This window comes from Momordica charantia (genome assembly GCF_013281855.1).
Source record: "Momordica charantia cultivar OHB3-1 chromosome 11 unlocalized genomic scaffold, Mcharantia_2.0 BLBB01000011.1, whole genome shotgun sequence".
Lineage (NCBI taxonomy): Eukaryota > Viridiplantae > Streptophyta > Magnoliopsida > Cucurbitales > Cucurbitaceae > Momordica > Momordica charantia.
Genome location: NW_028275159.1, coordinates 925,384 through 940,289, shown reverse-complemented (window position 1 = coordinate 940,289; position 14,906 = coordinate 925,384). Strand labels below are relative to the sequence as shown.

Genomic DNA, 14,906 nt, shown 5'->3' with positions numbered 1-14,906 from the left:
CTACTAAAAGATTTTGCTATTCACATTTTAATAAAAATGGTTTTCTCATATTAACATTATTTTGGTATTCTAATTTTAACATTTTAGTTTACCTTTTAAAAATTATCTGTTTTAGACACTACGGTAGTGGTAATATGATATTAATTTGTTTGTTTTGTTTTCACTATTGAAAACCCATTTTGAAATATTGGAAAAATCTAAGAAAACCAAGAACAAAAATGTATAAATATTTGTTTATTTCTGATCTGGTTAAGGTCCAGTTCACTAAATAATAATAATAATAATAAAATTACGAAAATGAGATGAGTCAACCAACATAGTTTTGAAAACAAATAAAATCGTATCAATTCAAGTGATCAGTTTTTAAACTTAAGATTTTTTAACACAGTTTTTTAAAATATAATATATACAAACATAAATTGAAATCAGTTTAGTTTTTAAAAGCAAAATACTCTTTCAAAAGCGGGCCATTAGTTTATTATCTCTCTTTTCTTGTCTTCTTTGTTTGGTGGAGGGTCATCATTATGGGGAAAAAAGTTCATTATTGTTATATTATTAAATAAAAGACATTAGTGATTAGACCGGCAAATATAATATAATAATATCATTAAAAACATATATTATACTTATTTGATGGAGGGAGCTCAAGGAGAAAGTAAAATGAGCGACCAGGGCCTAAGAAATGAACTGGGCTTCAGTTTTTCAAGTGAACGGCTTTATATTGGGCTTGGGCCCACTTACGGAAAATGCGGCCCACAACAGAAACTTCCCAATGGAGCTAGAGAATGCGACCGTCTCCCCTCCGGCTCCCATCGTGGCGTTTCGGGACGTCGCCTTTTGATTTTACAGATACAGAAACCTCCGTCCTACTCCGGCGATTCGTGCACCGGAACAACAAATTTTCCGGTGGGGAGAAAAATTAATAGAGAAAGAAACGCGAATTTGGAGCGAGAATGAGTAAGAGGCCCCCGCCGGACCCCGTGGCCGTGCTCCGAGGTCATCGGGCCTCTGTCATGGACGTTTCTTTTCATCTATCCGAACCTCTTCTTTTTTCGGGGTATCCAATAGCTCTGATCACTCATAACTTCATTTTTCAGCCTTTTTCTCACTGATTTGTAAATTTTCCGGGTAGTAAAGCATTGTGAATGTGTTCGTATTAGCTCTGCAGACGGTGAATTGCGTATTTGGGACACAGCCCAGCATAGAACGGTATCGTCGGCATGGTATTGACTTCTGTTTCCTTCCTTTACTGTTATTTCTTCTGTATTTGTCTCGTTTTGTAATTGGGATAATTGATATCAGGGTGCATAGTGCGGCACACGGAATCATTAGTATTGCTTGTAGTCGTTCTATTGGGACTAATAAAGTTGTCAGGTGCTCTTTTATATATGTTCTTGCCCGTTTATCTTTCATATCTTCTTGTCCAGTAAAGAGTTTTAGCTCATTGCTTCAATTGTTTGTGAATGGTTTTTAATTATAGCTAATTGCTCTGTGTGTAGCCAGGGCAGGGATGGAACTGTAAAGTGCTGGGACATTGATGACAGGGCTCTATCCAGGTATTGGTGCTTTGTGTTTTATTCACTGGCTTTATTTTCTTAGTTTCATGGCAATGCTCGATTGATTCCGCTGTAAAGTTTAGATCATTTTAAGAACGTTGTCATAGAAGTTATGGGTTTTATAATTGTTCGAATATGAAATTATGGCTTGAGGTGGACTGTTCATTTCACATACGTTGTTGGAAATTTTTTATGCACAACAGAGTTCCCTCTGTCACAATCAAGACAAATGCCTATCACTTTTGCAAACTCTCCTTGGTGAAGCAGCCTTCTGGTTTTTCAAGCCATGATGATGGTCCTAAGTGTATTAGCAATATCGATGAGAAGCCTGTTGAGGAGGAAACTTTCCGCTACAGTGGAGAAAGGGTTCAAGGAATTTCTACCGAGCATGCATGCAGATCAGAAGGTTTATTCAAGTCGATGGTTCATGTAATTTTTTTTTCCTAATGTAATGGTTAATTATGTATGCCTTATGATTTTTATGTCTTTAAATTACCCATTGTTGAATGATAGTCCATTTTCTAGCCTTGTTATGAATCTTAAGATTGTTTATGGAACTCAATACTGATTTAAAGGGTCTTTTTCTTGATTTCTGCTGACATACCAGCTGAGGGGCTAAAGTATGTAGCTATAGCAGGGGAACAATCTTCAGAGGTTTATATGACGACTATTCTTGTTTGTGTTTCTCATATCAATATCTAAGCCCCGATCTCTTATTTTCTCTGGTGGTTGATGTCTAAAGGTTGAAATTTGGGATCTGAATGCTGGGGAGAGGTTGCTACGACTTCCTCCAAACTGTGAAGGGAATTGCCCAAATATCTCTACCAAGGAGAAAGGTTGAACAACATTTTGTTTGCTTTAACCATTATTAAGTATCTCTCACAATTGTGTTTTTTATAGCATTGAAAAATAGTTTTTGTAAAGTATTAAAAAGAATAGTTGTATTGTAATATTAATGTTAGTTATTAATTTTTACTAGTAAAGTGTTACACAAGTTGGTCTACCCTTGTACGTGTGTTCTTTTTGTTTTCATTTTTCTCAATGAAAGTTTTGTTTCTTATAAAAAAAAATGTTACCATTCATTCCTTTAATCTAACTAAATAAAGGAATCTATTCCATGATGATTCAACTATTCATTTCATTACTATTAGTGAACCAAACGATTTTATGATAAATTTCTGTTCCCTGGGAGCTAGTTTGATGAATCTGTCCTGCGAGAGAATAATCAATAAGATAAATTTTGCAACTTTTTCATTTTTATGCCGACTTTGAAATCTTGACAAATTGTCTTTGACAGGATTGTGCATGGCAGTTCAAGCCTTTTTACCAACTAAATCACAGGGATTTTTAAATGTCTTGTCCGGGTACTTCTCAACTCTTCTCCTTTCTCTTCATTCATGATAAATTATATATAAGAAGAAAGCTCAAATATAACAAAGATGCTATTGTGGATCTTTTTCTTGTCATATTAGGGGAGGGCCTCTTCGGCCCTCAGCCTTAGTTGTTTTCTCCTTTTCTTTTGGTCTAATGCATGTTGTTTCTTATCAAAAGAAATTTCTTGTCATATTGTCAAGTTGATTATTTCTTACTCCATGTCATCTACCGTCCAAAATGTGTGACCACTGTTTAGATTATGCTCACTTAGTTAAAAAGAATCTTGATCATGCCATCTTAGGTTCTTGCGTTACAGCTACGTTTAAGTTTCGGTATCTTTCCAATATTTGTAGATATGAGGATGGTTCCATGCTTTGGTGGGATTTAAGGAATCCGGGAGTTCCAGTAGCATCAGTAAAGTGTCATTCAGAGCCAGGTGTTTGGCCTAACATTCTGGATTTTTATGTATTATTTTTACAATGAAGAGCTATGATTTTGAGTATCTTGTTTGCAGTTCTAAGCATTTGCATTGATGGATCTTGCAAGGGTGGTATCTCAGGAGCTGCAGATGACAAAATTGTGACGTTTAGTCTGGATCATTCCATGGTATTTAAAATGTATAGAAAAATCTTTTTTACTTAACTAAAGTATGATATATTAGTTCAGCAATATTGAATCATTCGGCTAGATTTTGATCTTACAGTAATTGACATTAGATTTTCAATTGAATGAGTTCACTTCTGTATTAGAATTATTTATTTTGGTTGTGATGAATGCTTGTGGACTGTAAAGGGGACATGTCTGGTGAAGAAAGAAATTACTCTGGAACGGCCCGGCATTGCAAAGGTCTCCATTCGACCAGATGATAAGATTGCTGCTACTGCCGGTTGGGATCACAGGTTAGCAATGTTATGGTTAGGAATTTGGTGTTGCGTGCTTCTTCCTCTGGTTAGCTGTGATTCCCATGCATCTGCTGCGCCTGTGAATATATTCCTCCATGGACCAAAATAAAACAAAGATATAAAATGTCATAAAAAGATGTTTTGAAGGAAGATCCTCCAGTTACACTGTTTTAACTTGTTTTCTTTCTCCTTGTGGCAGAGTACGGATATATAATTATCGGAAAGGAACTCCTCTGGCTATATTGAAGTATCATCAGGCCTTGGTATAATTTTCTTTATTTGGCGTTACAACACAATATTTTTTAAATGAGCATTTTTGTTAATGTTGTTTCCACTTTCCAGTAAAACCATTTTGTTTGAAGATGACAAAACATTGGGAACATGGCTATCCTTTTTTTCCGTCTTCCAGCAATGTAATCATTGGCCTCATTTCTAATTTTCCGTGGATCTTGATTGTTAGATGAAGAGAACAATTTTTGACATACCCTGAAACCAAACAGATTAATTCAAACGACCCTACATCTTATTAACAGTGTTGAAACTACAAACTGGTTGTTAATCACCTTATTTTACAGGATATGATTCCCTTTTAAAGATTGTTGCTTTCTGTTCTTGCAGTGTAATGCCGTGTCATACTCGGACAATTGTAAGTTAATGGCATCTGCATCAGAAGATAGAACAGTTGCACTCTGGGAACTCTATCCTCGAACTTAACTTCAAATGTCTGCTGTCGCTTCTGATTTGGGAGGAGGATATGACGTGTCCTGATGTTCCTTTATTATTATGTTTATTTTTCAAGTGGAGTTTGTAATTTATTTTCACTGCGATGTTTTAACTGATTAGAGGTAAAAAATTTCCACTCTTATTAGAGGCTATGAGACTGTTACTTATCTTCTTTTCTTGACTCGGATATTATCGGCTATGTTAAAATTGCCACTCTTTTTACAACTTCTTGGTGCTTTCTTGTTCTTTATTCTGAAATTGCGTCAGAGAAACTCTGATCCCCGCCGCCAAAAGATATGAATAAGGAGGCGGTGGTTCCTTTCTTGTGCCACGTGTTGCTCTTTGCCGGGATGTTCCTCACCCAGGCTGCCGCCGGCGAAAGCTGGCAACTCTTGCAGAAAAACATCGGCATTTCAGTCATGCATATGCAGCTACTCCACAACGATCGCGTCGTAATGTACGACGCCACCGACTTCGGCCCGTCAAACTTGTCGTTCCCCGGAGGAATGTGCGCAAGAGACTTCAATGGCCGTCGATTCAAGATCGACTGCACCGCCCATTCCGTCGAGTACAATGTAGCCACCAACACATTCCGGCCACTCGCCGTTCAGACAAATATGTGGTGTTCGTCCGGTGCCGTCATGCACAACGGCGCCCTGGTTCAAACCGGAGGCTTCAAAGCCGGGGACCGTGCAGTCAGGATATTCAAACCGTGCCCCATATGCGACTGGGAAGAGATTCCGTTGGGCTTGCTGACCCGGCGGTGGTACGCCACCAACCACATTCTCCCCAACGGCAGCCAGATCATCATCGGCGGCCGGAAACGATTCAGCTACGAATTCTTCCCAAAACCCGCAGCCTTTTATTGGAATTTGGCGAGGACTAGATCCGCTCCAAGGGCGTATGTTTTGCCGTTCTTGGTGCAAACTAATGATCGAACTGTGGAAAACAATCTGTACCCATTCGTATTTCTTCATACCGATGGGAGTTTGTTCATCTTCGCGAATAATCGAGCCATCTTATTCGACTACTACAACAACAAGATTCTCAAAGCCTTCCCGGAAATTCCGGGCGGCGATCCGAGGAATTACCCGAGTACTGGGTCGGCGGTGATGCTTCCGTTGAATTTGCAGGCGAAGTTGGTTGAAGTTGAGATATTGGTCTGCGGCGGCGCTCCGAAAGGAGCTTATACAAAAGCCCGAAATGGAATTTTCGTGGAAGCACTGAATTCGTGCGCAAGAATCAAAATTACCAGCCCTAGTCCCCAGTGGGTTCTCGAGGTCATGCCGCTCCCTAGGGTTATGGGCGACATGTTGCTACTTCCGAACGGCGACATTTTGCTGATCAACGGCGCGGCGTTCGGGACCGCCGGCTGGGAACTCGCCCAGAACCCAGCACTGAACCCGGTTCTTTACCGAACCAAAAACCCGCCCGGTTCAAGATTCGAGGTGAAGGACCCTAGCAATATCCCCCGCATGTACCATTCGACGGCGATTTTGCTTCGCGACGGCCGAGTTCTGGTCGGCGGGAGCAACCCGCATCCCAGTTACAACTTCTCCGGCGTACTTTTTCCGACGGAACTTAGCTTAGAAGCATTCCATCCTCCATATCTAGACCCTCAATTTTTGTCCTTACGGCCCACAATCATAATACCCGCATCCCAAACTAAACTTTCCCACGGGCAAAGATTCAAGGTGAGATTTACGGTGATGGAGGAACTGGATCCGCTGAAAATCTCAGTGACCATGTTGGCCCCGCCGTTCAACACCCATTCCTTCTCCATGAACCAGCGGCTGTTGGTGCTCGCCGGCGGGAATGTGACGACCACCACTTGGCCGGATCTCAACTACGAAGTGGAGGTTAACGCTCCGATTTGCGGTAATATTGCACCGTCTGGGTATTACATATTATTTGTTGTTCATCGATCCATTCCCAGTGAAGGCATTTGGATCCAAATTCTTTGATAATTCACGTCGATCGTTTTTGCAATTTTTTGGCAGCAAATTATACATATATTCTTTTTTATCATTTGGTACTGCTTGAATTTTGCATTGTGATCCAATCTTTAGTTCGGTGCGTATGTTGAATCTTTTCGTTAGGGAAAATTTTACTCTTAAAGTAGTTGTGCTCCATTTTAAAATCACAAACTTATATTTCATTTATCTTACACAAAAATCTAATTTCGTCGAGGAATACTGTTTCTTGCACCACAAGAATACATTTTAAAATCTAATATAAATTTGAAAAACGGCACAGTAGACATCCTTTAATAAACAATCTAAGAAATTAAATAAGACGAAATATATATATATATATAGAAATCCATTAATATTTGTTTGGTGGTCTAAATAAAATTTGAATTTTTAAGTTGAGATATTGCAATCTATATAGGCTGTTAAATGCGTCGGCCCACGAGTTCTCCTCCGATCGTAACACCCCACCAACCAAACCCCCTCTGAAATTCCAACTTCCATTTGTTTTCCATATTATATAATTTTTGTCTATAGATTTGTATTATCATTTTAAGCTTTTCAGATATTATTTTTAATATTTCAACTTTTATTAAATTTTATATTTAGACTCTTTATTTAAGATATAACAATATTACACTATGTTCTATCCATATCTCAAATATAGACTATCATTTTATGATAGAGAACAAATAAATCATCAAAATCACAAATCGTTCACTAATCCTCATCAGTTCAATTTAAATACAACCACATTCATATAAATATATATCTGCCGAGCTATTAAGAGAATAATTTTGTCAAAGGTTGTCTAGTTCAAGTATCGAACAAAAAACAAGTCTATCAATTTTATATCAAGCTTCGTTATCATTATCGTTTGCGTGGGAGGGAATATTTTCTTCCTTCCTTCCTTTATTTATTTATTTTGCTTTGTCTAATTTTCATAAAATACTTATTATTATTATTTTTTTGCAAACTAGCTAATATATATTTGAAATTAGAAGTTGTCTTCAACAATACAATTTTGTTTTAAAAAGTTTATTAAGATTTTTAAGTTGATCTCCAAACTGAAAAATTAAATAAAGAATAACTTATTTTTTAAAATTAAAAAATATATTATCAAAAAGCAAAAATGAAAATAATATAAGAATATTCACCTATTCTCGATTTTGACTCTCTCTTTCATTCTAATCTTTTAGTGTTTAGTTATCTGATAGAGAGAGCCTTAAAAGGCATAATTGAATCAATATACATTTATATTCTTCGTAGTACACAAATAAACATTTAACACTAATTATTAAATCCCAACACAAACAAACATAAATCTCAACTATTTTTATGCATATCATCATCTTCGTCAACTATAATATATTTGCTTTTAAAACTTACTTTAACAAACACTATGTTGAACATTTAAGATTATGTCTATTTAACTCTTACCATTTAAAAAAATTACAATAGTTATTTGAACTTCAAAATTATGTCAATTTAATTCGTGTAATTAAAATTTTAATAGGTTTTTAAACTTTTAAATTTTGTGTGTGATTTTGTAGTTTGGTTTGTTCAATAAAATTTTATATAGCTGGTTGACTATATCATTTAAGGACAAGTCACAGCGTATAGAAACCAAATATTTACAATTTCAAATATTAGTATCATTAAAATTGCTAAATCATGAATGTAGATATAAGTGTAGGTTATATTGTATATGTATTTTTTGCGTGAAAATTAATGTGAAATGTATTATATTCATTGGGAATGTTGAGAAGTTCATTCATAATCATGGTATGACTTAATTATTATTATTATTATTTTCTAAACATACTTATCTATCACATTTATAAATAAAACCATACTGCCGCTATCATATGCACATCAAAAAATTCTAAAGAATAATCAAATATAGCTGGAAGCGTTGAAAATAAATAAATCAATAATATTAATAAATCAAATAATTGGTTTGAGAAAAACAATTTGCTAAAAACTTTGCCGCATCAGATAAGATCATATTAAATATAAATAATATTTCGTGACTAAGTCTCAAGCACGTCACACGGTTCTATAATTTTCAACTCAATTTTTTTTTTCTATTTTACCTCCCAAGTTCCCAACTATCTCATCTCTTAATTGGAAAAAAATAAAAAGAAAAAAAAAAGGAACATGGCCAAAATAATAACATATATTTCCTTATATCGTTAAGATATATCGCACTCCCACATATTTATTACTAATTATAAACACAATAAATATGTGATATCCACGACTATCACTAAATGACCACGTTGGGAGACATGTAATAAGTCTTATCAGTAATGTAATTTACATTTATAGACACCCACCCTAACTACAAAATTACTATATTTACTATATTTGTACAATTTTATTTGTCGGGCTATATTTGCCAATATTTATCACCTATTATAATTTCTCTATTTAAAATCATTCTCATCACACCGATAGCTCAATCGCCCAAATCATGGAAACAATAGTCTCATGCTACTCATCTCTTAACGAGAATTATTTAAATTTAAGAATGTTTTTTAAGTATATTTTTTGGTCCCTGTATTGAAAATTTATGTTAGTAACTTCATGTGACCATCTATATTTTATGTCTTACAATTGGTTAGACTCAAGGATATATTTTTTGTATATACATTAAAGTAAAAATGTTGTTAATTTGTTCTTAAATAAAATGGTGAACAGTAGACAAACTGAGCATTAAATTAATTTCTATTTGAAAATATATAAATTTACAATATAAAATGGACAGATAAAAAGTTGTTGAATCACCAACTCAAAAATTAAAGTGGATGAGTACTGATAAATTTAATTTAATTTTTTTATTTTTATTGAGAGCAACCAACCCAAACTGAGGTACTAAAAAAAAACCAACCCAAACTGAGAGAAAAAATTGCTGGATACATACAGTAATATAAGGAGAGAAATTCATTGAACCGTTTTTAATTAGCCAATCATATCCTTCAATGCTCTTCACAATTCAAAACTGCTACGATTTAATTATTTTAATTTTATATTTTTGAAGCTCAGTAACTAAATGGAAATCACGACAAATTGGCCGACCTAAGATCCGGGACGAGTTTGTTAACACTTATAAACAACTCAAACGGGTCAATAGTCGGGTCGGGTCGGGTATATATATAAATAATAGTAACATCATGAAATTATCGGTACCAACCTCGAAAGTTTAAAAAAACCTTTTAAATTTCAATACTAAATGGATAGCAAAGTTCATTGATTTGTAGTTTAACCTCCAAAATTAATTTTCTATCATACTTTGAAATCTTATTTAAATAACATGAATAAAGTGTCTCATTGTCAATAACCATGACAAGTTATGGATTCAAAATTCACAATGAATTAAAAATATAGAAATCGCTGATTAAGTTTCAAACTTTGAAAACAAATACAGTGTATTCTTTTTTCTAAAAATATTTTTTTCGTTTAATATATGAGGTGGTAGCTCGAACTATTGATATTTCGATGATGATATATGCTTTAATATGTTTAGATTGGTATTTAAAAAGAAAATACCTTAGTACTTAGTAGTCGCCACCTATATTATCATTGTATTATCCTACTAAAAAACGTAAAAAAATATCTATCTTCCTCCCCTTTCTTCTTCTACGTGTCAAATTTTAATAGTTGCTAGCAGGCATCAACACTTAAATATTATTTATAATTTCATCAAAGAATATTACATAATGTGTTAATTGTTAGCACACCTATCTCCTACTCATTACCATCTTCGAATATTTTACAAAGTATATTTATTTTGGGAAAAAATGGTGAGAACTTAATTTCAGCCTAACTATCATTAAAAAATTAATAGTTTATTATTTTAAAAAATCTTTATTTCATATACTTGGCTTTTTAATTATAAAAATCAAATATCATATCCTCTCACCGTTCAAAGATTGACAACTCATAATTAAAAAATAAATTTTTATTTATCGTCAAATATTTAACTGCAGTCAAAATAAGATTCCTTCTTACGGTGAAGAAACAAATGCTTTTTTCCGTGCATCTCTCTCAAGTTAAAATTCTTAAGTCGGATCCAAATACTTTCCTAAAATAAGATTCCTTCAAACAAATGTTTTTCCCCTGCATCACTCTCAATTGTTAAAATTCTTTAAGTCGGATCCAAATACTTTCCTTGACAGTGGTGTGCCAACGCGTTTTCTTAGCAAGCAATTGAATCTCCAAAATATGTATATATAAACGGTAAACCCAGTGGCCTTGAACCCATGCATTCCCAGCTTCCCTTCGAATCTGAAGCAGCTGAAAACAAAAAGTCCCAAAATATGTATAATCCTCCGACGATTCTCTCCGTCGTCCTCTGCCACATACTCCTCTTCTCCGGTCTCTCTCTCACCGAAGCAGCCGGCGGCCGGTGGAGGCTTTTACAGAGAAGCGTCGGCATACCGGCCATGCACATGCAGTTGCTCCGAAACGACCGCGTTGTGATGTTCGACCGCACCGATTTTGGCCTCTCCAATTTGTCTCTGCCCAGAGGCAAATGCCTCAGAGACCCAAACGCCAACATTAAAGTCGACTGCACGGCTCATTCCATCGAGTACAATGTCGCATCCAACACTTTCCGTCCACTCATGGTCCAATCCGACGTCTGGTGTTCCTCCGGTGCCGTAAGTCCCGACGGCGCCCTCGTTCAGACGGGCGGCTTCAATTCCGGCGAACGCAGAGTCCGAATCTTCAAACCCTGTCCCACCTGCGACTGGGAGGAGATTCAGTTGGGCCTGCTAGCCCGCCGGTGGTACGCCACTAACCACATTCTCCCGGACGGAAGACAGATCATAATCGGCGGCCGGCGACAATTTAACTACGAATTCTACCCCAAAAACAGAGCAACTCAAAAACTGTTCGGATTGCCCTTCTTGGGCGAGACCAACGACCCAAAAATCGAGAACAATTTGTACCCATTTGTTTTTCTACAGCCAGATGGGAATTTATTCATATTCGCTAACAATCGAGCCATTTTATTCGATTACGCCGGAAACAGAGTTGTCAAAACATTTCCGACAATTCCAGATGGCAATCCCAGGTGCTACCCGAGCACTGGGTCCGCCGTGATGCTGCCGTTGAAATTGGGGGCTAAATTCGTTGAAGTTGAGGTTTTGGTTTGCGGCGGTGCTCCTAAAGGAGCTTTTACGAGGGCCAACCGTGGGATTTTTGTAGAGGCGTTAAAAACTTGCGCCAGAATTAAAATTACCGACCCGAATCCCGAGTGGGTCCTGGAAACGATGCCGCAGCCTCGTGTGATGGGTGATTTGTTGTTGCTTCCAAACGGCAACGCTTTGTTGATTAATGGAGCGTCCGCGGGAACCGCCGGGTGGGAAATCGGGCGGGAACCGGTTTTGAACCCGGTTATTTACCACACGAATAGACCGCTCGGGAAGAGGTTCGAATTGCAGAACCCGACTACCATTCCCCGGATGTACCACTCGACGGCGATTTTACTCCGCGACGGCCGGGTTCTCGTCGGCGGCAGTAACCCCCATTCGAATTATAGTTTCACCGGCGTGCTTTTTCCGACTGAATTAAGCTTAGAAGCGTTCTCTCCGTCGTATTTAGACCCCCAATTTTCAGCTCTACGGCCCAAAATCACATCCCCCATGTCTCCGGCGGAGCTCCGTCATGGGCAAGTATTTAAGGTGGGTTTCACCGTCGCCGGAAAAGTTGACCCGAAAACGGTGTCGGTGACGGTTCTGTCTCCGTCGTTCAACACTCATTCGTTTTCCATGAATCAGAGGCTGCTGATTCTGGGCGGCGGGAAGTTCAGAAACAGAGGGAAATCGGGGTATGAGGTGGAGGTTACAGCTCCGGGATCGGGCAACGTTGCGCCGGCGGGGTATTATATATTATACGTTGTTCATCAGGAAATTCCGAGCGAGGGTATATGGGTCCAAATCCAGTGACAAAATTGACGTCAATCGCCCATTTGCTCCGTTTGGAATTGGTTCTGATGGTTTTCTTTTGTGTTTCGCGTTTTAATTAATTTGATTAGTAATTGTCAATAAACACACAGAAATGGAAAAGAAAATACAAATAAAAATGAAAAAAACTACCGTTTTGTTTGCAGAAGGTTTGTCGTGTTCCAAATTGATATATATTATACACATGTTATATAATAAGCACTTGAATTCTGATTGTGATTACTTGGTTACTCACCCGTCAATCAAAATTTCTTCACTAACTTTGTGTGGTTTATATTAGAAAAATAGTAATACTTACCGTGAATTTCATACTTTGAGGGTGCTGAAAACTGGAAAAAACGTGGCTTGTGAATTGTGATTAGATGAATGAGACTTGAGAGAATTTAAAAATATTATTTCAGATCTGCATGAAAGGCTATTAATTAGGGGTAAAAATATTTTCAACCTCAATAAATATTGTTGGTTTGTTGCATTTAATAGACAAGTCAGAAGTGATCCAATAATATTTGCAAACAACTAAAATAAGGCTATAAGCGGTAAAGTAACACTATTACTGCTTTGGTATCCATTTAATAAAAATCTTTTGTTGTGTAATTTATATCAAAACTTAAAAAAAAAAACACACACACACACACAATATTTTAAAATTAGTTTCACATACGATATATCTAAACTTCTTTGCTGATCACATTTTATTTTTGACTACTTAAAACTTTTCAGTCCGATTTTAACATTAAAGCGTTGATGGAGCGGGGATGATAGGGATTTTTTCCCATCACCTAAGTAAGGATGTGCAGGAAGGGATCGAACTCGTAACCTCTTAGTTTGAGAGATATGTCAATTAGCTATATGTTCGCTTTTAGCTTTTAATATATATATTAAACCAAGGTTCAAAATGTCGATGTCTATAAAAATGTTGAGGTCCCAATTTTACATGTCAATGTCGACGGATATTTCGAGAAAAATAATGGAAATTTTTTGAATTATAAAATAAAACTTCAACTTAATTAGCCTATAATTGGTCACCTTTAAACATTAAAGGTAATAATATGACCATTATGAAAATGTCGATGTCGATAGAAATATCCAAAAAATATTTTTTTTTCTTTACTAAAGATTGATGGAAAGTATTTGAATATGTAAAGTAAACTTTAATTGTAAACTTTTTTTTATTACTTCTTCGGTGTCTTTTATAACAGAATTCATTTGGAAATCAGATAATTCCCGACTTGTTTCTAAACACATTTCTAAATTCTAATTAACTCGTATGTTTTTACTTTTTATCTACTTCTCTTTTCAAATTTGAACTTACACGTTTTTCAAACACATTTTCAAATCAATCATCAATCAAACTTTTCAATCAAATTTAAACAACTTCCAAACACATGTATAATTCACTCCAATTATTCTTACTTTCTTTTACCTTTTTTTAATTTTTACCTACTTTGAATTTATATATGTCAATATTTCACATATATTATTCAATTGTGTAACTACAGATTATATTGGATTATAAATTATCAATAAAGCAGTTATACTTTATATAGTATTAAAATGCGAAGGTTGCATTTAACAAACTAAGATTACAATCATCGAGTTTGTGAGAAATTGTAGATTGTCGTGGTAATGTAAGAAGAAGACGGAAATATAATAAACTTAAAAAAAAAAAGACATGTCGATATTTCGTCGACATTTGAATGACATGTTGACATATTGACGATATGGGAGAAAAACGACTTTTCTCCCCTGTGTTGACGTCAACGTGTCGATGTGCCATTTGATTTTTTGAACCTTGTATTAAACCATGTAAATAAAATTTTATTATTGAGAATGAGACAATTACTTATAAATTGTTTTTTTTAATTATTTAATTGAAAAATACTTTTAAAAAATAAATGAGAAATAAAATATTGCATGGAATCTGATCCTTTCTCGTCTTCATCCCGTGATCGTCTTTTAGTTAAGACTATATATCTTAACCATTGTATTCCGGGTGGGTTATTGAATATATAATATAATTATCCATATACGAGTAGAGACATCCCGTTTATTAATTATATTAAAATAAAAGAGAGTGATTTTTTTTTTTTTCAATTGAACGGTACCGAATTCAGACAATAGAAACAGATCCAGAATTTTTGCCGGGAAGAAAGTGCTCAAGACGTTGGCGGTATGTTTTGCATTGCTTTCCACTTCAGAGAGACGTGTGGGCACGATGGATACCCGAACTGGGCCAGGCCCATAAATTAATTTGGACATTCTATTTGGGCTGGACAGATATAAATATGCCAGGCCCACCAAGGCCTTGTTGGGGGAGTCCATTTTCGCTTTCCGGGTCGGGCCCCACACTGTACCGTTTATCCGCGACAAGATTGACGACGAACAGTTAATATGGTCAGGAGACCGAGA

General features: G+C 36.0%; 2 protein-coding genes and 1 pseudogene across 2 annotated transcripts; all 3 read left to right on the top strand.

Moving 5' to 3' along the window:
• Nucleotides 1-677: 677 nt before the first annotated feature.
• On the top strand, nt 678-4,780 carry EMB2757 (Transducin/WD40 repeat-like superfamily protein). Its single transcript, XM_022297636.2, has 13 exons — nt 678-1,057; nt 1,161-1,223; nt 1,303-1,374; nt 1,500-1,556; nt 1,760-1,962; nt 2,164-2,210; nt 2,299-2,392; nt 2,854-2,920; nt 3,284-3,366; nt 3,445-3,536; nt 3,723-3,829; nt 4,032-4,095; nt 4,451-4,780. The coding sequence occupies exons 1-13, from the start codon at nt 954-956 to the stop codon at nt 4,544-4,546; spliced, it is 1,149 nt and encodes a 382-aa protein (XP_022153328.1). The 5' UTR covers nt 678-953; the 3' UTR covers nt 4,547-4,780.
• Nucleotides 4,781-4,834: 54 nt separating this feature from the next.
• Nucleotides 4,835-6,576, top strand: LOC148207979 (aldehyde oxidase GLOX1 pseudogene; annotated as a pseudogene).
• A 4,151-nt stretch (nt 6,577-10,727) lies between these two features.
• On the top strand, nt 10,728-12,693 carry LOC111009626 (aldehyde oxidase GLOX1). Its single transcript, XM_022282769.2, has one exon. The coding sequence runs from the start codon at nt 10,791-10,793 to the stop codon at nt 12,477-12,479; it is 1,689 nt and encodes a 562-aa protein (XP_022138461.2). The 5' UTR covers nt 10,728-10,790; the 3' UTR covers nt 12,480-12,693.
• The last annotated feature ends 2,213 nt before the right edge of the window (nt 12,694-14,906 follow it).